Here is a 24545-nt window from a genome sequence, read left to right on the forward strand (position 1 = left end):
AGTTAGAATTATCAAATGCATTAACAAGAGAAACCTTTCCAAGAGGTTTAAGATTATTGAGCTGAGATGGAGCCTTTCCAAAATAATACAAACCTCTATTAGAAAAGCGGTAGAAATAATAATACAAATATATGTGATAAGTGTTGCATTCCTCGAGTAACTAACACGTTGGTTCTTGACGAAAAAATAAGACATTGAAATATTTAGGAAACTCATGCATCCTCTCTCCGAAGCTTTGCTGGCTCTGTGTTTTCACACCTGCAATTTAGACCCAATGCCCAGAGGCATTTCACCCATGAAATTCTAAATCCAGAAGCATCTAAAAACAGAGAACAAAGAACTGAGAAAACCGTGTGTGCGGGCGTGTGTGTTTCTCTGGTATATTTTATCAAACAGGTGATAGGCACTGAACAAAAGATACATATGAATGCAAATGTTGTTTGTAAACTCAAATGGAACGCGTAAAATTACACTCTAACATGGTTTGGCAATTTCATTTCATTAAGTGATTTCAAATTCAATAATCAAAACATAAAACAAGAAATACGAAAAATTACAGTTAGAAGTCACACATCAGTTAAAGAGTTGAAAAATAAGCAAGCTTGCTTAGGGAACTATATTTACACCTACAGAATAATAAAGGGAACTTTAACGAAAAGCACCCGGTACTGTTCACTTTAACGAAAAACCACATTTTTACATTAAAAAGTCAATCCTGGTACTATTCACTTTACCCTTTATTTTGTCCTTATCATTAAAACTCAAAGTTTTCAAGCCCTTTTCATTAGTTTTCCTAATAATAAATACTGCAAGCTAGTACTGATGAAATACTCGAAAAAAGCAAAATTCGTTTTCATTTCTTCCCGATATTAAAAAACTAAATATAAAAAATGATTCGCTTACCAAGAAATTCAAAACCAAACTCTCACCAAGGAAAGTACCAAAACTGTGAAAATTTTAACCCTTAGAGTTCACTCTTGTTATAAAACTGAAAAAAAAAAAAAAACCATAAGTTCTATAAAAAAATGTAATACCAGTATACTACCCAAAACCATAAAAGTGCAGAAAACAGCATTCTCCATATACATGAAAAATGAAGAACTGATTGATTCCAACGTATTCAACTTTCATAATACACAAAAATTACAAATTTGGTTCCACAAAATACCAAAAGGGAGAAGCAAAAAGAGAAACTAAAATGTGATGGATGAGGGTCTGCAGCCCTGATTTTCATATCCACAAAAACTAAATAAAAACTTAAATAATACCTTCAACCTCTCAATAACCAAACTTGAAAGCATAAAAACAAACCCCTCAATCTTTGTGTGCAAAATTAATACCACAATATATTCAACCCCATTTCCACAATTAAGAATCAAATTTGATAAAAAAAATACAAAATTTACAGAATTTCACCCAAACATAAAGAGAATAGTACTGTTAAATGCTGAGAAGAAAAAACCAAGGAAGAGTGGAAGATGGATTTTACCTGAGGACTTGAGCTGGGTTCTGAGAGAGAAGAACGAAAGCTGAAAACAGGAATCGATAACCCATTAAGAAAAAATGATAAAGAAAGCCATTGATGTGTAAAATCTAGAACTAATTGCGGAGAATAGGGGGGTTTTAAGGGATAATTTCTTTTAATTAAACTTTCACTTTAACCTTTATTAAACTCATAATTTAATTGGACATGGTAGTTTTTAATCCTTGTAGTGCGAAAACCAAAGTCCGAAAAACCACTCACTACAAGAGATCAAATCTTCTGCACCCAAAATGGATGTGGTCTCTCTGTGGCTCCAATGAATATCTGACACCTATTAAATATCTTAACTTTTCTTAATTTTGTTTTCATGAATTTAATAGGTGGCAGACACTCATTGAGACCACAGAGAAGCCACACCCATTTTGGGTGCAGAAGATTTCTCCTCACTGCGATGGTATAATTTTCACTAAAACTCATCGCATACACAAATCTACTAGTCCTTTTGTTATCATCATGTCATGATCTATAACGTGAGTTTAGTTAAAATTCCAAAAACCCAATAATTAAACAAATCTAACACCAAAAAAACAAAAACACCATAATTGGGACAATTTAATTCCATTAATTCTAAGGGAATTATCCAAGATCGACCAGAACACACAATTCAGATTGGGTCTCCACAACAGACAAACAAACAGAGAATCTTCATTTCTCAAATTTCTAAGAGAAAATTTAAAATTTTTGGACAAAAATTGCGATGAAAATTATGACTTCCACCAGAAAACCAGATCGATGGTTGAATCCATTCAAAAGAGAGAAGCTTACCCCCGGACTGAAGCTCGAAGAGCCTGCTTGGTGGTAGATGTAGTTCTACTGCGAGAGAGAGTTGGAGAAGCAAGGTTCTGGTTTTTGGTTGAGAGAAACAAACATGAATCAAAGAAGAAGCAGTGGATGATTAACTTTAAAAACAACTAAAATCGAACATGCAATACCTGAATTTATCTCTTGGGAGTATAGGCATGTAAAGAGAAACTAATTGTACATTGAACTGAACATTAAACTACTATGCAAGTTCCAGTCTTGTGCAACGTTATCAACCTTTTTACCTTGGACTGGTTCAAATCTCAGTATCCCAGTGCAAAAATTGAAAACATTTATTTGAAAACATTACGAAAGATATTTTAAGACTTGACCTCTGACTTGTGAAGTACCTAAAATTACAATTTGTTTTATAACTTTCATTAGAGAAAAAGCCCAAAACTCCTTTAATCCAATCATAAATACACATTGCAAGCATTTGATCCATATCATTAATTAGCATTAATCATAACCCGATCATGATTCATCGTATCCCAACATCAAACACATTTTCTAGTACCATGTCCCATGTTTCTTGATCATTGCAAATTTGCAACTACCAAAATCCAGAGGACCTCTCAAGCTTATGCATCACCATATGGTGCACCACAAAAAACATGTAAACTGAACAATTAATCACAATAAACGCTACATTCTCAGGTAAAAGTGCACCATATGGTAAAAGATGATCTTTCAAATTTGGAATGCAAGTTGGTACACAACAATAGCCTAGGCAATCATTATATAGTGTCCACAATATTAGGAATAAATGTGCATGCAGATGTTTGTTAATGTTTCTCTAAGTAGATGGTTAATTTAGTTCAAGACTACTTTATCAATTTGCCACTGAATTTATGATCACGGTCATTTGAATTATTTTAAATAGAAATTTACTCCCTCACCGTTAAATTTCTACACATTCCAACCATGTCAATGATAAAACGTTGCAGTAGCTCCAATTACCTGTGCACAACGCCCTAAAATTTTCTCTCAGTGAGGTTTAAGTAATCAGGCATTTAAAAAATAATTATTCCAAAAATTTCAACAAACGTAATTAATTTGGTGATTAGCAATAGCATGCACTGATACAAACAAAAATACGCGATCGTGATTTATACTGCAAAATTTGATCAAAATAAGATGATTATTAATCCAGCTGGTTTCTCCACACAAAAGTATAAACTTGTACGGCAATTACTACAATCTCAATCAAAATTCCACTGTTTAACACACAGTGCTTTGGAACTGTGTAAATAATTTAAAATCAGAAAAAGTCTCAATTTTTTTTTGAACTCGCAAAATTTAAGCAAAATGCAATTCCTAAAAAAGATTTTGGAGAATAGAAAGGCCAATTCCACCCGATATAAATTACGATAATTACAAAATAATTGAAATGCAGACAATTTGATCGAAATTTGCAGAGCAGAAAACCCTAAAAACAACAGAAAGAAAAACCCAAAATAAAATGACGAACAATAATCAATAATCACATAACCAAAATTAATAAAAATGAAAAAGCCAATATGAATGCAATACCGAAATAAATAATCGGTGAGGGGGAAGAAATTGATTCCATGTTGGAGCTTTTTCGTTCCAATCCAAATCGAGCAGGAGGGAAGAAGTTCAGAGGAAACATCGAACCTTGAGAACTTGATCTTCTGGGTAGCGAATCGAGGAGCGGAAGCGGGCTCTAGGGAAGTGAATTCAAACATTGGACCAGATATTGTCAGGGACCAAATGAAGGCCCAGTGAGTCGGCCCAGCCTAACATAAAGCGTGCCGATATTCTTCCTGCGTGAGTTTTGCCCTTGGGAGCATTTCGCTCATCAGTGCATCATGGCCTCGTTCCCTCAGCCCGAAGACGACTAGGTCCCGACCACCGGCTCAACTCGCCCGTTCGACGACGACGGTTGGCTACGACCCCAGACCCTCCTCCCAGTGATTCGACTCCTTTGTCGACTCCGAGTCGCTCAGGGTCTCCGCCACGTATTCCCCAATCCTCCACGGCTCCGCCGTAGACGACGCTTTCGCCACTCACCCGGCGTCGGAGGCCTTCTCTCCTCCGTCGATCTACGCCGAATCAAACGGCCAGGGCTTTGATGGAGGTTTTGGCGTGTCCGACGATCCGACTTTGCCGCCTCCGTCGGAGATGCTGCCTGAGGAGGGCTTGGCTCTCAGAGAATGGAGGAGGTAGGGTATAGCAATTAAATTTTGATTCTTTTGTGCAATTTTGTTGAAAGTTGTTGGTTTTGGGTTGGTTTGATATTTCTGGTGCTGAGAAACTGAGTGGAAGTTGTGGTTTTGAAGAATTTGTTATCAAATTGTTAAATTGATTGTTTATCTAAAAATAAAAAACTTGTTAATTGCTGCAATTGGTTTCTTGTCAGCTAACCCCGTATTTAACATAATTCAGCTACGCCATTGTTCATGTCCATTCGCTCTCTCGGCATTACTGCAGAATAAGCAACTACTATTCTTGCAACGCAAATCAAGCATGCCTCAACTCTTTGTCCTTCATCATCTGGGGCACGATATCCCGCATTGTATGTGGCTTTAGTGCTAGTGTTACTTTCTTCTCTTTGAAGAAGCAGTGGACGACATACTTCCTCCACACATTTGGGCAAAGCCATCATGATAAAGTTGTGTAGGTTCATACCATCTTTAAACATGTCATCTGTCAGCCACTTGCCAGTCAGCATCTCAAATAGCAGAATTCCATAGCTGTAGACATCACCATAAGCTCACATCTCACTTCCCGTTCCATACTCTATAATTTATTTGCGCAAAAAAGAAAAGCCATGTTCTTTAAGTGTAACTTCAAAAAATTAATGAAATCTTTTATTCCGTTCGAAGAGCTTTCAGGTGAAGGAAGTATGGAAGAAGCATCTGACAAATAACATGCTAAACCGAAATCACCAAAACAGGTAGTCAGGCCATCGTCCAAGAGAATGTTAATCGGTTATTGGCCTGTGAGAGCGATTGTGCAAATAATCCCGAGCAGACCCTAGGTCAATGGCAATGTTTACTCTCTGAATAAGATCTGAATGCTTCTGCAGATTGGTTGACATGTTTACTCTTTGAATTGACCGATTCAGCCATTCTTCTAGGCTCCCTTTCACCTTGAACCAGTTAACCAAAGCCTTGAACTCGTTTCCGTGAAAATCGATGCTTGAACAAGCAGTCGGTAGTTTCCTATGCTGATTGAGAATTGTCTTGTTGAGATCTCCATAAGACAATTTCAAGAGCGAAACCCCTAGATCCTCAAGTTGACTTAAGTTCTCTTGCTTTTCTTGATCGGCAAAGAAGCACAAGTTACAACACTACGATCAATCCAACAACCCCACAAGCAATTGAGAGAATATTTTCAGCCTAAGAAGTAGTACTTTCTTAGATAAAGCATAAGGGCAATCTTAAATTAGGTGTACCGCCATATAGCCGTGTGTTTCCCATGTTAGAAATTAAATTTGTGTTTTCTAAAATTCCTTGCATTGCTACTGCACCTTCAAAATTGTAATGAGAGGTTCAAATTCTGCAACTTGAAACGCTCCAAATAGTTGGGAATTCTGCCGGAAAGGTTGCTACGAGAAAGATCGAAATATTCAACCCCTCTCAAAGAACTCAAGGATTAAGGAATTGTCCCATCCGATAAGTTACCTCTCAGAGACAGTCCTCAAACTCATGCAACTCCCAAATAGTTTTGGAAACTCGTGCAATTCCTGAATCTTTAAACCTCCAAAACATTTCTGGAAATTGGTTTCCATTGTAATTTGTAAGCAGTATTTACTATGTTTGGAAATAAAGGGTGATCCGAGCCTGGAGGAAGAGTTCCGTGACAGAAAAGTATTATATTGAAGAGAGGTTGTATATGGAAGGAAATAATAAACTTTTCAACTGTCTGTTTGGGCCCAAAATAATAGTTTGGGCCGAGTGTAGAACCATTCTCGGCCCGGAAGGCCTTGCGACAAGAAGACCATGGATCGTTCAGCTTATGGGCTTCCAAACCTAGGCCGGTTAGGTCAAAATGCAATGACAAGCCGAGTCCTGATACAATAGGGATTCTCGGCAGGATTAACAGCCTAGAAGCGGATAGGGCTCGAATAAGGACTAGGTTCACAATCCTAATGAAAACAGGACTGGTCGAGGTGATATTGATCCGGAGAGGGAAAACCTAGTCCGAATAGGATTCTATCTCAGATTCGGGGTCCAGTGCTATAAATAGCGGAAGCTGTGCATCAGGAAACGCCCGACAAAATCAACACAAAATTGCCCTGCGCAAACTCTCACAACTTGAGATCTTTTTCTTTTCCTTTTTCGCTGACACATCTTCCGTTGGCATCAACAGCACTGTGGAAGCAACCGGTGATATCTTAAGTCGGCATAGATAGCTCTGTCACCGTAGAATTGGTCGGTCTCGCAGTATCTTCCGTTGGCATCAACAGCACTGCGGCGAGAACGGTCGATTACCTATCCAAGTCTCGGTCGAGAAGGGTTTTCGAATCCTTGTTGGTCGAGGTCATCTCATTAGCCTTCTCGGCGAGGTGAGGTGTCACAGTTATTACATTCGGCACATTGAAAGCCGAATTCGGTTCGTGAACTTTGTAAGAAATAGCAGCCTTGTCTTCAGGCTCGAGAACCCAAGAGGCCGAGACGTGTTCCTTTCTCGGCCGCAATCGCAAGACGCAGAAGTCAGTAGCGCGACCCAACGCAACATCATCAAATTTACTCCTCGGCCGAGCCTCGGCCGACGAGTTGGCACGCCCCGCAATCACCGAAGGACGTAGTTAGCTTAGAATATACTCGGCCTGCGCGCCACGTAGGCTTGGTAGATTTTAGGGTCAACATTTTGGCACGCCCAGTGGGACCCAGTGCTAAAACTACGAAGTTCATGCCAATTGAAACGCGATCGGTAAAAAAGAAAACAGCTATGGGAAAATCAACAGCCGATTTACCGATTCAGAACGTAGGACAAAGTGTGCCACAGGCGCAGAATCCCCTTAGCGCCGGGACACCTGAGTCCACAAGTGCGACTCACCGAGAAAGGGAAGTTAATCTCGGCGGTCAACACCGCAGTCTAGAAATCCCTAACAGGAACACTTGTGTTCTCAATGAAGGGATAGTGGAGGATTGCGACGAGGATGGCGGTGAAGGATCTGACCCACCAACAAGGTCGTTTCTTCGAAAGCGACTCGACGAGCAGTCTCGGTCAGTTGAGCAGACGTTTAGCCGAGGTATTGACAAGCTACATGACGTGATACTCAATTCCACTGAGCAGCAAACCAGACTGCTCGAAATGCTGGTTAGTAAATTCAGTGACGGCAGGCCTTTCGATCCTTTCCAGCGCTTGCCACCAAGAAATAATCCGTTACCAATGGTACAGGCCGAGCCAATTCCTGCTCGGCCCAAACCAATTGACTTGGAAAAGGTCGGAGGGTCAAATAGTAGGTCGGACGGAATCGACCAGAGGGTCGAAGCAACACCTGTTGATATGACCGAGGTTCAGCGGATGATCGACTCGGCCATGAAGAAAGGGCCGAAGTTTCCTAAGTTTATCCATCCGTACCCGGCCTACATAGAAACGTTCGGATATCCGAAAGGTTTCAAGATTCCGGATTTTAGCCTTTTTGCCGGTGAATCGTCCTTGTCTTCGTTGGAGCACGTGGCTCGTTTCACCGCGCAATGCGGCGATGTTCATAGTGATTTCCATAAATTACGGCTGTTCAACTTCTCGTTGACCGGCTCGGCATTTGCTTGGTATATCAATCTCCCTCCTAATTCCATCCAAAACTGGGAGGAGTTGGTCGAGAAATTCCACGAGCAGTTTTATCGACCAGGGTTGGAGGTGTCGGTTTCTTCATTAGCAAGGATGGCTCAGGCATCAGATGAGTCCCCAATGGATTATCTTACCAGGTTCAAATCAGCCAGGAATTGGTGCCGAGTACCCTTGCCCGAAGTCGAGTTCGTCCGGCTTGCTTTGAACGGCCTCGACGTCGAATACAAAAAGAAATTCTTGGGGGCAAATGTTCGGGATATGTATGAATTAGCCCAACATGTCGAACAGTATGATTATTTGCTCCGCGAGGAAAAGATTTCGAAAACTCCGTCTCGGGGGACGATTTACAAGAATCCTACCGTCAGTTATGCGTCAACCGAGGATGAATGCGTTAGTGTGGATGCGGCTGAGATAGTAATAGATAAGCCATACGTTTGCAAGGCCTTGACTCAAGTTGACTCCAGGGAAGTCAAAAGCCGCTCGGCCACTGAAGGAACATTGAAACCGTTAAAAGTGTATACTTTTGATATTACAAAGGCTGACGCAATTTTTGATCAACTGTTGTCAGCAAGGATCATCAAACTTCGGCCTGGTCACAACATTCCCAAGGCCGAAGAGCTTAAAGGAAAGGTGTATTGCAAATACCATAATTCAAGTAAACATACGACAAACAATTGTGTCGTATTTCGAGACAACGTCCAGAGCTGGATTGATAATGGAAAACTGAAATTTCCAGAGAAGAAGATGAGTATTGATGCTGATCCTTTCCCCACAGCAACCGTGAATATGGTCGATGCATACCTACCTAAGGACAAAGGAAAAGGGAAGGCCGAAGTTGTTGCGACGCAAGACTTTCGCACTCAGAATTCTCGGCCACGTTTCATGGCCGATTTTCGTTCGAACAAACCACCTACAGCTTTAACAGGACCCGCTATTGTTAAACCTATGAAGGATTATAGCACCGATGAAGATAGTGGGACGGCGGTTTTTTGCAGTAAATGTAGAGCGAAGGTCGGCAGTGAGCCAGAGGAGAAACCATCTTCGCCTATCACAAAACGACCTACGGCCGCAATTCAGCAAAAAGCAGCCGGCATCGGCCGACACCAAGGGGTTTTTGATAGGCTCGGCCCAAAAGTGAAGATGGAAGAGACATCCTCAGTCAGGCGGCGCCTCGATTTTGGCGCTTCATTTTATGACGAGGACTATTATACACGTAATTCTGGTAGTTCGGAATCGTCGCGGAGTCAAAAAACCTTCAAACCTCCCGAGCCTAAAGATCAACGTTGGTACACATATCATTCTTCGAAAGGCGTCTACACCGCGTTGTCCAAATCCCAGAAACGCCGGCACCAGAGGATAGATTGCATGGCCCGTCGGCAGGCAGCCCAAGAAACTTCGGCCCCTAAATGGCGGCCGAAGGACACAGTTGCTACTGGTGATGAACGACCATCTCCAGCTATTATGACAGAGTTGGGTCAGGGGAAACGGTTGGTCGACCGAGATATCGAGACCACGTTCGAAGAAGCCAATAAACGGATCAAACTTCTTCTTCGCCCAGGGGAGATGAAGGCACGCCTCGAGCATTTCAGGCAAGAGGCCGAGAGCAAATTAGCCCAGCCAGCTATACAAGAACCGTTGATTAAAATTCGACGGAATTTGCATCCACCATTCCTTGGGGAGGCTTTAGAATATATGCGCGAATTCCATAAGAAACATTCGGCCAACGATCTGTATGGTTTGCCGAAAGCATGCCAGGACACCATTGATCTAGTCCTGACTTGTCCGGACGCCGAGCGCATCATCCAGAAAACCCAGGATTGAAGGCAAGGTTCCAGCACATACGAGAAGCCCGTGTCCTTGGATTTGAAGTCGACCCATACACTGATATCGTTGCAGCCGACCTTCCTTTCTCAATGGAGGATCTTCAGTATTTACGATATCACTTCGAAGTATTTTCGGCGGTTTCTCTCTTCGGCCTCACGACCGATGAAGTAGCACGTGTTGCACGTCTGGATGCTTATCTCGATACCAGAGATGCCCGGCTATACTACCAAGAGCAGGTGCAGGTCCTGACCCCAAGCACACTGTCGATCTCAACCTCGCCTGCGGCGGTCACACAGAACCAACAAGCTGCCGAAGCAGCACCGCAGGTTCAAACCCTCGAAGAAGGGACAGAGGAGTCTTTTTGTCCAACTCTGACAAAAACAGAGCCCGCAGTCGTCGACCAAACGAGGGATGAGGTTAGCGAGGAGGGTCCCAACCCGATGGGCCCGTCAGTCTTGGATAACATGGAAATTAGTATGGTCCATGTGTTACCTGCTGATTTTCAATCAAGCACGGCTCAACCGAATTTCCTCGATGGTGATGTAGTCGCCGAGGAAACTGGCCATGTGGATTTTGTGTCTATTGCTGAAGATGAGTCAACAACGAAAGATGACAGTCTGAAGGCCGCTTTGACCGAATTATTTCCTCGTTCGTCATCGGCCGCACTCCACCATTTAAAGCCATTGTATGTGACGGCCCACATCGAGGGATATCCCGTTTCTAAAGTTTTTGTCGACTGTGGCGCGACCGTCAATATCCTGCCTCTGAACATCATGAAGGCCTTGCGTCGCTCGAACGACGAACTTATTCCGTCAGGGATCACAATGAGTAGTTTCGTCGGCGACAAATCGCAAACCAAGGGTGTACTTCCGTTAACTGTGACTATTGCCGGTCGCACTCACATGACCGTTTTTTTTGTAGTTGATTCTAAAACCGAGTATAATGCACTGCTCGGTCGAGATTGGATTCATCAAACCAGTTGTATTCCTTCCTCATTGTATCAAGTGCTTGTTTTTTGGGACGGCAAATCGGTCACTGTTCACCCAGCCGATAACCAGCCCTTTGAAACTAACATGATCCAAGCACGGTATTATGATGACCACGTCGGCTACATTACTTTGCAAGGCTTCAATGATGAAGGCCGGCCGACTCGGATTTCTGTACAGAAAGCTATCGAGGTTGGCGCCGAGACTGTCCACCAGGATTCGGCGAGACTCGGATTAGCCAATTTCCTCCCCGAGGCCGATGTCTGACACCGATCGAGAAGCACGTAGGGCCGCGGTTTCATCTACTATGGAACGACTGCTGGCCCATTGGTATACTATATCTAAACAGCCAAATTCGGGCGTTAACCTCGTCGAGTTCCTGGCCGAAGGAGATAGTGGTCCTGTTTTGTCTCTTGATAAAATTCAAGCCGCCCCGGCCGCGCTCGAAGACCATCGGCCCCAAGTTAAGGATCCTCTGGAAGAGATTAATGTTGGGACGGCCGATGACCCACGGCCTTTGTTTATTAGTGCTTTACTTCCCCAACAAATGAAAGATGAGCTTCGTGCCTTGCTTACGGAGTTCAAAGATTGCTTTGCTTGGAGCTACCATGAGATGCCCGGCTTAGATCGTACTCTTGTCGAGCATGAGTTACGTATTAAGCCCGGATGTAAACCTTTCCGTCAGCCACCGCGTCGATTTTCGACGGAAGTGCAACTCAGCATCAAGGACGAGCTGGTTCGGCTTTTGAAAGCCGGGTTTATTCGGACAGCTCGATATGTTGAATGGTTGGCGAATATCGTTCCTGTTTTAAAGAAAAATGGTGCACTGCGCATATGCATCGATTTCAGAAATCTGAATCTGGCAACTCCCAAAGATGAGTATACAATGCCGATTTCAGACCTGTTAATCGACGCCGCGGCAAATCATGAGATGTTATCCTTTATGGATGGGCATGCTGGGTACAATCAAATATTCATCGCCGAAGCCGATGTGCATAAAACTGCTTTCCGTTGCCCGGGGGCACTCGGTACTTACGAGTGGGTTGTTATGCCATTCGGCCTCAAAAATGCCGGCGCCACATACCAACGAGCGATGAACACCATCTTCCACGACTTAATCGGAACCATCGTCGAAGTTTACATCGACGACGTTGTCATCAAATCTAAACGCCGACGGACACATCTGGACGACCTCCGACAGGCTTTCCTCCGCATGCGTCAGCACAACCTCAAGATGAATCCTGCCAAATGTGCTTTCGGCGTGTCGGCCGGAAATTTCCTTGGTTTCCTCGTGCATCACCGTGGAATTGAAGTCGATGCGAATAAAGCACGCGCAATCGTCGATGCCCCACCCCCAACGACGAAGAAACAACTCCAGTCCTTGCTTGGCCAGATCAATTTCCTCCGCCGATTTATTGCTAACTCGGCCGGTAAAATGAAAGCGTTCTCCACGCTTTTGAAACTCAAGGACTCGGATAAATTCGTGTGGAACGGCGAGCATCAGGCGGCGTTTACACAGATCAAAGTATCCCTCACGAAACCCCCTGTCATAGTTCCCCCTCGGCGTGGTAAACCTCTGAAGCTCTATATCTCGGCGGCCGAAGAATCTATCGGCTGCCTCCTCGCGCAAGACAATGATGCCGGCCGAGAGCAGGCTATATTTTATCTAAGCCGGAATCTCAATCAACCAGAGATCAATTATCCCGCCGTCGAGAAACTGTGTCTCGCCGTATTTTTCGCCGCATCCAAGCTCCGGCATTACATGCTCCCGTCGGTCACCCAAGTCATTGCCCAGACCGACGTTATCCGGTACATGCTTACCCGACCAATCGTCAAAGGCCGAATTGGGAAGTGGACAATGGCGTTGTCCGAATTTAGTTTGCAGTACGTGCCGCAGAAAGCTGTGAAGGGACAGGCGTTGGCCGATTTCCTTGCTCAGCACCCTTCGCCTTATGGTTTCGGGGATGCTGACGTCGAAATCGGCATGGTGGTGACCCGAGACAACTATTGGACGATGTATTTTGATGGTTCCAGTACTTCGTCTTCGGCCGGCGCGGGCATCGTCATTCAATCTCCTCACAACGATCGCTGGTATTTTTCGCTCAAACTGGATTTCGAGTGCACCAATAATCAGGCCGAATACGAGGCTCTTGTCATTGGTCTTGGCCTCCTTCTTGACCTTCGAGCCACTCGTGCCCTCGTCCTCGGTGATTCTGAACTCGTGATTAACCAAATTAATGGGTCTTTTCGTTGCATGAGTTGTACTCTGGCGCCCTACCACATGGTCGCCAGCTATTTGGCCGAGTCTTTTGACGGTATTACATTCGAGCATATTTCTCGGGTTCATAATACCGACGCAGACGAGTTGGCTCAGATCGCCTCCGGTGCTCAACTCATGGGGGGCAAGCTAGGCCGGGAGATACCAATATTACGACAGCTATACCCGGCCTTGGTTAATCAGCAAATCCTCCGTCGAGACAATGTGATCCGCACCAGGGTCATGTCCTTGCCTTCGTTGTTGGATCGGCAGGACTCTATAGAAATTTGCGCGGCCGAGGCTATACCAGATGATTGGAGGAAACCCATTATGCAGTACCTTGATAATCCTAACGGGACACATAGTCGCAGGACACGGGTTCACGCCATGAACTATGTCACGTACCAGAACGAGTTGTACCGAAAGGGCGAAGATGGTTTGTTACTGCTATGCCTCGGCCCCCAAGAGAGTGCTCGGGCGATCGCAGAGGTTCATGAAGGGGTATGCGGAGCTCACCAATCTGGACGGAAAATGCGATGGCTACTCCGACGACACGGCTATTTTTGGCCGAAAATACTGAAAGATTGTATCGAGTTTGCACGAGGATGCGTGCAATGCCAAATCCATGGGCCTATACAAAGGGTCCCGGCCGAATCACTACATTCGGTCATTAAGCCGTGGCCGTTTAGAGGATGGGCCATGGACGTAATCGGCAAAATCACGCCGACTTCTGGAGCTGCTAAGCATGCATGGATAATAGTCGCAACTGATTACTTTACTAAGTGGGTCGAAGCAAAATCATATGCCGAGTTAACATCTAAAGAAGTTTGCGACTTCGTGGAGGAACACATTGTGACTCGGTTCGGTGTACCAGAAACAATCATAACCGACAATGGAACAATCTTCACAGCCGAAAGGTTTAAAGAATACACGGCAAATTTGAACATTCGGCTGGAGCAGTCCACACCGTATTATCCACAGGCGAATGGGCAGGCCGAAGCAAGTAATAAAGTGTTGATCGGCATCCTCGAAAAAATAATAAAAGACAGGCCTGGCATGTGGCATTTGAAGTTGAACGAGGCATTATGGGCATACCGAACGTCGCCCCGATCGGCGACTGCAACAACCCCATACGCATTAACCTACGGACACGATGCAGTGCTACCAGTCGAGTTGAGCATAAATTCGTTGCGATTAATTGAACAAAGTAGTTTGTTTAGCGCCGAATACAATCAGTCCATGAGACAGGAACTAGAAGATTTGGAAGAAGCGCGACTTGACGCGTATAACTTACTAGTGGCGCAAAAACAGATTGCCGAGCGAGCCTATAATCAAAAGGTGCGACAGAAAACGTTCGGCGAGGGTGAATTGGTATGGCAAACGGTGTTGCCCGTAGGACTAAAAGATCCTAGGTTCGGCAAGTGGTCGCCGAATTGGGAAGGGCCGTTCATTGTGCATAAAGTATACGGTAAAGGGGCGTATCATCTTAAAGATCGGACTGGTGTGATTCACAAATTACCGATTAATGGGAAGTTTTTGAAGAAATACTATCCAGTTACTTGGGAAATGCGTGAGTAAAAAATCAATCCATTAAAATTGATAAGTATTTACAAATGAGTAGGACGGTTGGTTTACATTCAAATATATCTAAGGAGAAGAGGGAAGAAGAGTGCTGAGCAGAGCCTTCAGCTCCAACCACCGCACGTCGGCTATGATGACTTCGGCCTGCCGATTCTTTTTATCCAGCTTCAGCCGCTCGACTCGTTTGTTGGCCGCCGCATACTCAGTTAGGCGATCCTTCCCGCCTGACTCGAAGTTCCTCGCAAGCTCAGAAGCAATGGCCGACCGACGTTTTGCTAGTTCGGCCATCTGACGGTCGAGCTCGGCTAACGTTTCTCCTTTTGCCCGTAGATCGTCAATCTTCGGACGGAGGGTGTCTTGAACGGCCATGGCGGCTTGCAGGTCCTGTTCGGCCTTCAGAGCAGTCTGGAAGATACTAAATGTCTCCCGAACGCGTTCCAAGGCAGACGATGCCCGGACAATGGCATCTCCGCTCAGGCGACCATCGGCTCCAAGGTCGTTCAGACACACGCCGAGCAAATCGAGACCGTTGCGCTCAAGAACTTGCGATGATGAGAGCGCTAGGACTTCTCGCAGCTGGGTTAGGGCACTTGGATCGGCAGCATTAGTCGAAGCGGCCGAAGGGCCGGACTCTGCAGTCGTGCTGGAGAGGAGGGCTTTGAATTCAACCTCCCATGAAGCCTGCACAAATAAACAAGGTTAAGTTTAAAGGAAGTCATGACAAGAATAGCAAGAAGGTGTCGTGTTTTAACCTGCCGAGAGGAGACCTCGGCCATGTCCCCAAGATCGTTGCTCGAACCTAAAGAACTCAATGGCCGAGCCCAGTGTCTCAGATTGCTTCTCACTTCACGCGGCCGATGGAGGTTATCTACGTTTGATGGCCACTGAGGCGGCCAGGAAATATAGATAACGCCCTTCGGCGCATAGAATTGACGGTGAAAAGAATGTATAGGCACCTGACATTTGGTTTTTTCTTTGTTTAGAGGTCTAAAGCGGAAAAGTAATCAGGAGGAGACGAGTGAAGGTACTTACAAAGGCCGAGGTAACCTCCTGTGGAGGAATATGGAAGCCTTGGTCTTGGGGATGGACCGGCGATTCCGCCGTAGCCTCGGGTTCCTCGAGCAGCCGTTTGCCCCGGTCGGCTGCCGATGGGCCGACTGGCGCAGCTGCTTCAGAGGAGGCAGGGACGCCCTGGTCCTGAGAAGGAACTAGAGGTTCGGCCACCGGGATCGGTTCCTCGACCGTGCGCTTGCCACGATTAACCGGGGAGGGACCGGTTTGAACCGCCATCTCGGGTATTGGAGGAGGTTGTCGACGAGTATGAGGACGGTGCGCCAGCGGGACCTCGTCGCTCCCCTCGCTTTCGTCCAACACAAGGACCGAGGGCTTTGGATTCTTGGGAGAAGTTCCCTCGGTCGTAGAAACCGCCTGTTGAGAGACAGGTGCCTTCTCGGCAGAGGGAGGTACAACTGATGCGCCGGCCACAGAGGCAGGCCGCGCTGGGGCCGTCTCTGCGGCCGAGGCCGGCTGTGTCTCGACCCCAGAATGGCCGGCGGCGGGAGAAGAAGCACTGGGAGTCGTCGTGTGACTGGAGATAACGTGGATCTCCCGGGCACCCTTCTTCGCCATTTGTTTGACCCGCTTGGCTGGCGGGGAAGGCTCGACAGCCGGCTCGGCCTCTTGGCGAGGCCGTTTGATCAGCACGGCCCTACCAGCGGGTTTGTCCTTTTGGGCCACGACCGATTTTTTCCCGGTCGTGGCAGCGGCAACTGCCTCCGTCTTTCTCAAAGGCCGACTACCTAAAAAGATAAAGACAACTCAGTAAGGCAACTCAATATGCAAGGTTGATGGAAAGGAAGAAAATGAAACCGGTACCTTGAGGATGAGGGGCCGAGGCCTTCTTAGGCCGGTCACCAAAGAGTCTGCTAAGCACGTCTTCGACCGGCGCACCAAAGAATTCCTGGGTGTATTGCTCCCACCACTCACCAAAGGTGTCAGTGCATTGGGTTTCCGGGGTGGCTGGTCGAAGGCGGAATTTTTGGCAGCGCTCTTGGAACTCCTTCACGGCGATTCTACATTCCTTCTCAGAGGAACGAGGTTCGCGTCCACGGCTTAGGACCGTTCGGGAGAAGAGAAGGGGGATAGGGCAGCCCTGAAGGTAGCCGAGCTGTCGGGCGAGGAAGTTCGGATGATATACTTCCCATCCTGACCGTTTCCCATCGCAGCCGAGAGGGAGGTCGCGGGCAAGCACAAACGACCCCCAGGTCTGACGGAGATCGGCGTCCTCCTCCGCGCTCCATGAGGAGATAGGCAGCCTGATGGAGGAAGGATAGTCTCGACGACGACATATTAGGAACTCGTCGTTGGAGAAGTCGTCGAGGGCGAAGAGGTACCGAAATACCTCTTCGGCTTGATGGGGAGGTGTCGGTCGAGAGGCCAATTGAGACCCAAGCGCCTCTGTTGGTGAGAATTCGGCTATGGCCGGCCGAATGGAGGTGAAGTATACCTGCAACCAGAGTTGGAAGACCCAGAGAGGACCATTCTGGTGCGGGTCGACCTTTTGGAGGGTCGCCTCGGCCAGGCAGCGGAAAAGTTGGGCGAGAATGTTGGAACTCAGCGCCAAGACGTGACCACTGGCCAGGGCTTCGGCTACCGGCATGTTCTCGACCAAACACTTGTTTGACTTGGTACAACAAATGTATTTGTTGTACCAGTAGAAGAGGAAAGCTTCATGCTCTCCTCTCGCAGGTCCTCTTCTCCTCGGCCGGCGAAGTGAAGATAGAGGGTGTTGTAATTACAGAAGTTCTTGTGGAGCTTCTGAATATCTTCCTTCGACGGGATATGACCGTCACGGCTCAAGGTCTCGAAGGCCCGACGGTCGAAGAGCGTTTTCAGGTCGATATTCGACGGATGCCCAGAGAGGGTCGCGTCGACAGGGATCCCGGTCGCCGAAGTCCCCAGAATGGCAGTAATATCCAGGACGGTGGGACCCATGGGACCCAGAGGAAGGACCATTGTGTTGGTAGCCGAACACCAGAAGCACAGAGCGGCTTGGAGAAGTTCCTTGTCGGGGACGATTTCCATGGACGAAAGGAGGATGGCGTCGTAGATGCCAAGGGCCTTCCATTGCTCGCCGAAGAGTCGTTCCATTCGAACGACCCAGGCTGCCCAGGATGTGGTCGTCGAGGGCCAGGAGCCCTGGGGTTTAGCCGCATCCCATCGCGACCATTCAAACCCTCGAAGCAAGGGTTTTAGGCAGTGCTCCTGTAGAAGGCCGATGATAGTCGGCGGTATTGTAGCCTTGAAGAGAGGACCCAGGATTTGGTACTGGGTGTTCATGTCGTTTTCAAACCGGATGGTCTTGATCGAGCTCCGATCAAGGATCTTCGGATGTTGGTCACATTCCCTGGAAAGCTTGGAGATGAAGGATGCCATTATGAAAAAGAAGCACGGAGTAAAAGGGTTTTTCTGGGTTGGGGATTTAAAGACGAAGACTCGGAATAGGAGAGGCACTAGAAATCAATGGCAGAGAATTTTGGGAAGTTTGAGAGCGTAAAAGTACAAATGAGGAAATTTCGGTATTTATAGAGTTGTGGGGGGAAGAGCAATCGTTCGAAATTCAAAACAAAGGGCAAAATCGACCAAAGGAATTGTTGATCATGATGAACATTTGGGAAATGCGGTTGAGAAGACCGAAGGTTTTAGGGTTTTGGGGGCGCACGATTGCGTGTGACGGCTAAATTAATGACGAAAAGACGGTTCGACGACCGCACGATGACAAATGGGCTCACGGACTGAGGTAGTGGCTCGCGGATTGAGATAGTGGTCATGATGGCAAGACAGTTCAGGCTGCCGCACGCCTTAGACGTCATTATGTGGGATTGGCCATATTAGAGGACGCCACGTGGTGAGTAGGTTAGCAGGATCAAGATCGTGCGATCGTGCTCAATAAATGCGCCTTGGAACTCGGGTATGAGGATTCTGAGTGGTAGATTCGCTTCTTCAAGGCCGGAACTCGGCCGAAGATTGCAGGCCGAGGACCTCAGAAGCGAGGGGGCAATGTTTGGGCCCAAAATAATAGTTTGGGCCGAGTGTAGAACCATTCTCGGCCCGGAAGGCCTTGCGACAAGAAGACCATGGATCGTTCAGCTTATGGGCTTCCAAACCTAGGCCGGTTAGGTCAAAATGCAATGACAAGCCGAGTCCTGATACAATAGGGATTCTCGGCAGGATTAACAGCCTAGAAGCGGATAGGGCTCGAATAAGGACTAGGTTCACAATCCTAATGAAAACAGGACTGGTCGAGGTGATATTGATCCGGAGAGGGAAAACCTAGTCCGAATAGGATTCTATCTCAGATTCGGGGTCCAGTGCTATAAATAGCGGAAGCTGTGCATCAGGAAACGCCCGACAAAATCAACACAAAATTGCCCTGCGCAAACTCTCACAACTTGAGATCTTTTTCTTTTCCTTTTTCGCTGACACATCTTCCGTTGGCATCAACAGCACTGTGGAAGCAACCGGTGATATCTTAAGTCGGCATAGATAGCTCTGTCACCGTAGAATTGGTCGGTCTCGCAGTATCTTCCGTTGGCATCAACAGCACTGCGGCGAGAACGGTCGATTACCTATCCAAGTCTCGGTCGAGAAGGGTTTTCGAATCCTTGTTGGTCGAGGTCATCTCATTAGCCTTCTCGGCGAGGTGAGGTGTCACAGTTATTACATTCGGCACATTGAAAGCCGAATTCGGTTCGTGAACTTTGTAAGAAATAGCAGCCTTGTCTTCAGGCTCGAGAACCCAAGAGGCCGAGACGTGTTCCTTTCTCGGCCGCAATCGCAAGACGCAGAAGTCAGTAGCGCGACCCAACGCAACATCATCAAATTTACTCCTCGGCCGAGCCTCGGCCGACGAGTTGGCACGCCCCGCAATCACCGAAGGACGTAGTTAGCTTAGAATATACTCGGCCTGCGCGCCACGTAGGCTTGGTAGATTTTAGGGTCAACACTGTCCCAAGCTATTTGGATTATCTCCATGCAAAAATTGGCTACAGATAATACTTTAAGAGAGGTAAGATCTCTAAGTTGTTTGTTTTAACTTTTGTGTAAATGAAATTTTAACTAATATTGACGCTTTTTGGTTCAAAATTTGAATAGTTATGCAAAATAATGTGTTATAAGGTTGAACTCCATGGGCAAATCCGAACCCAATCCAAATAAATCTAAACCTACTTCAAACCTGAACCTGACTACACCCGTATGAACCCAAACCCAACCCAAATTGTAAAGGTTGGGTTAGGGTTGGTTTGACCATGCAACACGCCCAACCCGCCCGAGATCCACGCCCATCTCTAAGCTCTCTCTCTTCTCTTTCTCTCTCACCCTTGCTTGCGACCCTCTCTTTTGATCTCTCTATCTATCTAATTAAATTAGTAGTAATGCTCGAACCCACCGGGAGTTGTTGTAGGTTTGTTTTTTTCCTTTTATTTTTAATTAAATTTTTTTAAACCATTTTAAATCTCATACCAAACAAGTTCTTGAATCTTAAATAAAATTGTTCTTAAAAGATGTTCTTAAGAAATATTTTAAAAAATTATGAAAACATTTAAGTACGATACCAAACACGCCCTAACCAAACTCCCAAAAATAAGATTTCTCTGCCTACCCGGCCTGATACTTGGGCTACCAAAACCACCAAATGAGCAATGAGTAAATTTATTAACAATGCAAGAGGTGCGCTTAACGTTTATTTTTGCAGGCTGTGTACGAAAAGGCTTGAATACATGCATACATACATACATACATACATATATATACACACACACCAAACTTGAATTGACAAATTCTAAACTTAAAATTGCATAATTTAATTATAAGAACATGAACCAACCTTAAATTGACAAATTTCAAATTTCCAAGCAAACATAAAGATGATCTTACAAATTAAGATCATTCACAAAACATACAAAATGAAATTGCAAAACGGGAAAATCCACTTCACTTGTTCCAGTCCTCCTCGTCATCAATCAGAAGATCACCATGCAAAATTCAAGCACTGTCATGGGATTTTATTTAATGATAACAGGGTATTATTACTCACTACTTAGGTCGTCATCACAGATTCTCTCTGGTCATCCTAGTTCCAGTTAGCACATCCCTTATTAGACTCAATTCAGCTACCACATTGCTCATGTCCTTTCGCTCTCTCGGCGTCGCTACAGAACAAGCAACTCCTACTCTTGCAATGTCAGTCAAGCACTCCACAACCCTTTTTCTTTGATCATTTGGGGCATGATTCCCCCTATTACTTCTGGGATTAGTACTGCTGCTGCTTTCTTCTATTTGAACAAGTAGTGGATCACATATTTCTCCCACACGTTCTGGTAGAGCCGTTATAACAAAATTGTGCAGGTCCATACCACCTTTAAACATGTCATCTGTCGGCCTCTTGCCAGTTAACATCTCCAACAACAGTATTCCGTAGCTATACACATCGCCATATGTTGACAGCTCGCCTCCCATTCCATACTCTTAAGTTATATGCACAAAAACATAGCTTTGTTCTTATGTGTGACTTCAAAAAACTTATGCTATATGCAAAACCATACTGGAAGCACAAATAAAATATATACAAAAGAAAATTTACCTGGGGGAGTATAGCCTATGGTGCCTTTTATGACATTGGAACTGCTCTCGTGCAAAGGAGATGGGCAAAAAGCATCCCGGAGGTACCTTGCTAAACCGAAATCACCAACACAAGCAGTCATGTCATTGTCTAACAAAATGTTGCTGGGCTTTATATCACAATGAACTATTGGCATGTGGGAGCGGTTGTGCAAATAATCCAAAGCATACGCTACATCGATGGCAATGTTAACTCTTTGAGTGAGATTCAGATTCTTTGGCAGATTGGCTGGCCTACCTACTTCTTGAGCTGATATGTGCAGCCACTCATCTAGGCTTCCATTCACCATGAACTCATACACCAGGGCTTTGAATTCGTTTCCTTGAAAGTCAATGCTTGAACAAGCAGTCAGTAGCTTGACAAGATTTCGATGCCTAATGCTTTTCAAGGCTTCACATTCAGATATGAAACTTTTAGAAGCTCTTGAAGTTTGAAGATTGAGTACTTTCACCGCAACATTTATTTCTTCATGCTGATTGAGAACTCCCTTGTATACGGACCCGAAACTTCCAGAACCAATCAGATTCAAAGCAGAGAACCCATCAGTTACTTTGAGGAGATCTCCATAGGACAGTTTCAAGAGTGAAACCCCCAGTGATGATCCTGAAGTTGACTTGAGCGCTCTAGCCTTTCTTGATCGATAAAGAAGAGCAAGTAACAACACCAAGACCAAGCCGACAACCCCACAGGAAACTGAGATAATTAAGTTCATCTTAGGAGATAACCCGCGCTTAGATTGCTTGGAGATGCATTTAGGCAATCTTAAGTGAGGTATACCTCCACAAAGCCGTGTGTTTCCCACAACAGATACCGCACTTGCATTCTTAAAAACTCCTTGGATTGGTACTGCGCCTTCAAAATCGTTAAATGAGAGGTTCAAATTATGCAAGAAGGGGAAACTCCCCAAGTAGTTGGGAATTATGCCAGACAATTTGTTGTGAGAGAGGTCAAAATCTTCAATTCCTTTCAAAGAGCTCAAGGATTTAGGAATTGTCCCCTGCAATAAATTTTCTCTCAGAGACAGAGTCGTCAAACTTGTGCAACTCCCTAAGCTTTGTGGAATCTCACCAGATAACTTGTTTTCAGAAACATTCAAGAAAACAAGATGCTGTAAGTTACCTACTTCCAAGGGAATGGATTCAGTAAGTTGGTTTCTAGCTAGATTCAAGTGAACAAGTAAATTGATGACTTGTTTTGGAAATGGACCGCTAAGATTGTTGTGGGAAAGATCCAAATATATCAAAAACCTGCAGTCTCCGAGACTTTGTGGTATGCTTCCATTTAACTTGTTTGACCGGAGATACAAATTGCTTAATGAAGTTAGATTTCCTAGAGATGATGGAACATTACCTGACAGTTCATTGGCTTGTAGATCTAGGCCATAAAGCTTATTCAGTTTACATATTGAACTCGGTATAGTGCCTGCCAATAAATTCGCATAAAAGCTTAGTCTCTCCAAGTTGATAAGATTTCCAACCCCGACGGGAATGCTTCCGCGTATCTGATTCTCATATAAATATATTCCCTTGAGCTTTGTTGAGAGATTGCTGATAGATTTAGGCAGCACTCCTCCAAAATTATTGGTACCGATAGATAACACTTCTAAATTGGTGCAATTAACTAGAGAAGAGATGAAATCCAAGTCACCTTCCTCATTATTTCCAAGATTGTTTTCATCAAGTTCAAACCAAGACAAATTTGACAGGCGTGCCAGACTAGGCACTTTTCCAGTAAACTTATTGAATGCGATATCAAATTTTGAAAGGTTTGAGGCATTGGAGATTGAAGCTGGTACTGATCCAGTGAATTGGTTGGCATAGAAAACAAATGTTTCGAGGTTTGGAAATATAGTGTGGCCCAAGCCAGGTGGAAGAGTTCCACGAAGGTTGTTTTGAAACATATAAATGATTTGAATTGACGAGAGGTTGTATATGGAGGGAGGGATGGTACCATTCAAATAATTCATAGCCAGTGAAAAACCCGTTAAGCCTTTCAACTGGCCAAGGCTATTTGGAATACCTCCATGGAGATTATTTTGAGGCAAAGATAGCCTCGAAAGAGAAGAAAGATTCCCAAAAGAAGGTGGGATTTTCCCGTAAAAATTGTTCTTGCCTAAACCAAGTACCTGAAGCTTGGACAATGAGGCAATTTCAGTTGGAAGTTCGCCACTAAGAGTGTTGCCATTTAAGCGTAGGTATTGGAGGTTAGAGCAACGTGATATGTTGAATGGAATATGACCACCGAAGGAGTTGTTATCAAGGAATAGTTCTTCCAAGCGGAACAAACGACCAATTTCTGGAGGGATGGTGTGGCTGAAGCTATTGTTCTGGAGGTATAAAGCCCTCAAAAAGCTCAAGTTTCCAATGTGGGGAGATAGGTGGCCTGCCAGCCTGCTTGATTGGAGGTCGAGCACCGTAACCCTCTGGTGTCTGTGGCCACAAGTGATGCCTGGCCAATGACAAAAGTGGAGGGATTCATTCCAAGGGCTAAGGATGCCGAGGGTATCGGTCACGATTTCAGCTTTGAAGGCAAGCAGGGAAAGCCTATCCACCTCATTTCCCGCTAAACGGGAGGAGGAGGCAGAGCTAAAAAGAAAGAGAAGAAAGAGTGGTTGGATGAAAATAAGCCAAATGCTAATATGAATACTTGAGAACTCCATTTTAGCAAGGCTGCAAAATGAAGCTCTGGATATTTATGTAACTGTTGGTTGACGCAAAGAATGGAGTCAATTTCAGGGTCCGAATTGGGTTGCACAGCGGGTAGATTAGGACTAGGGAACACGACAAACAGCTTTGATAGTCTGTCAGGGCAAATAAATGCCCGTCACTGTTAGATTTAAGACTAGGGAATTAATAGACATCACAGGCTCGTTAGTCAATAGAAAGAAAATTGGAGCAACGCGGTTTTTAGCTTTGATTTGTCAAACTATACTGATATGCAGAGGCGGAGCCACAATAGGGTCAATGGGGTCGCACGACCCCTTGGAAGCCATGGAAATAACCTTAGTGGTCCCTTGGAGCTGCTGGTGCGACCCCTTAAAGCTGCTGGTGCGACCTCTAGGAGCTGTTGCATTTTTCTGGGTTTCTTCTGGTTTTCGTTCGGTTT

The 24545-nt window shown here is 45.3% G+C and overlaps 2 protein-coding genes and 1 pseudogene across 3 annotated transcripts; 1 reads left to right on the forward strand and 2 right to left on the reverse strand.

Annotated features, from left to right (window-relative positions):
* Positions 1-4302, reverse strand: LOC114823515 (uncharacterized). Of its 2 annotated transcripts, none has more exons than XM_070825293.1 (4): positions 3983-4302; positions 2309-2385; positions 1490-1529; positions 1-258 (listed from the first exon to the last, which is right to left on the reverse strand). In XM_070825293.1, exons 1-4 carry the CDS (start codon positions 4051-4053, stop codon positions 213-215), a joined length of 234 nt encoding a protein of 77 aa, XP_070681394.1. In that variant the 5' UTR covers positions 4054-4302; the 3' UTR covers positions 1-212. The 2 variants fall into 2 exon arrangements, with proteins under 2 accessions (XP_070681394.1, XP_070681393.1); XM_070825292.1 differs by having other exon boundaries at positions 3878-4302.
* The window catches only part of LOC139197815 (clathrin light chain 2-like), a 25636-nt pseudogene continuing 5382 nt past the window's right edge, over positions 4292-24545 (forward strand).
* Positions 20586-24184, reverse strand: LOC114823514 (probable LRR receptor-like serine/threonine-protein kinase At3g47570). Its single transcript, XM_029098997.2, has 2 exons — positions 21402-24184; positions 20586-21285 (listed from the first exon to the last, which is right to left on the reverse strand). The coding sequence occupies exons 1-2, from the start codon at positions 24097-24099 to the stop codon at positions 20870-20872; spliced, it is 3114 nt and encodes a 1037-aa protein (XP_028954830.1). The 5' UTR covers positions 24100-24184; the 3' UTR covers positions 20586-20869.

This window comes from Malus domestica, chromosome 07, assembly GCF_042453785.1.
Source record: "Malus domestica chromosome 07, GDT2T_hap1".
Classification (NCBI taxonomy): domain Eukaryota; kingdom Viridiplantae; phylum Streptophyta; class Magnoliopsida; order Rosales; family Rosaceae; genus Malus; species Malus domestica.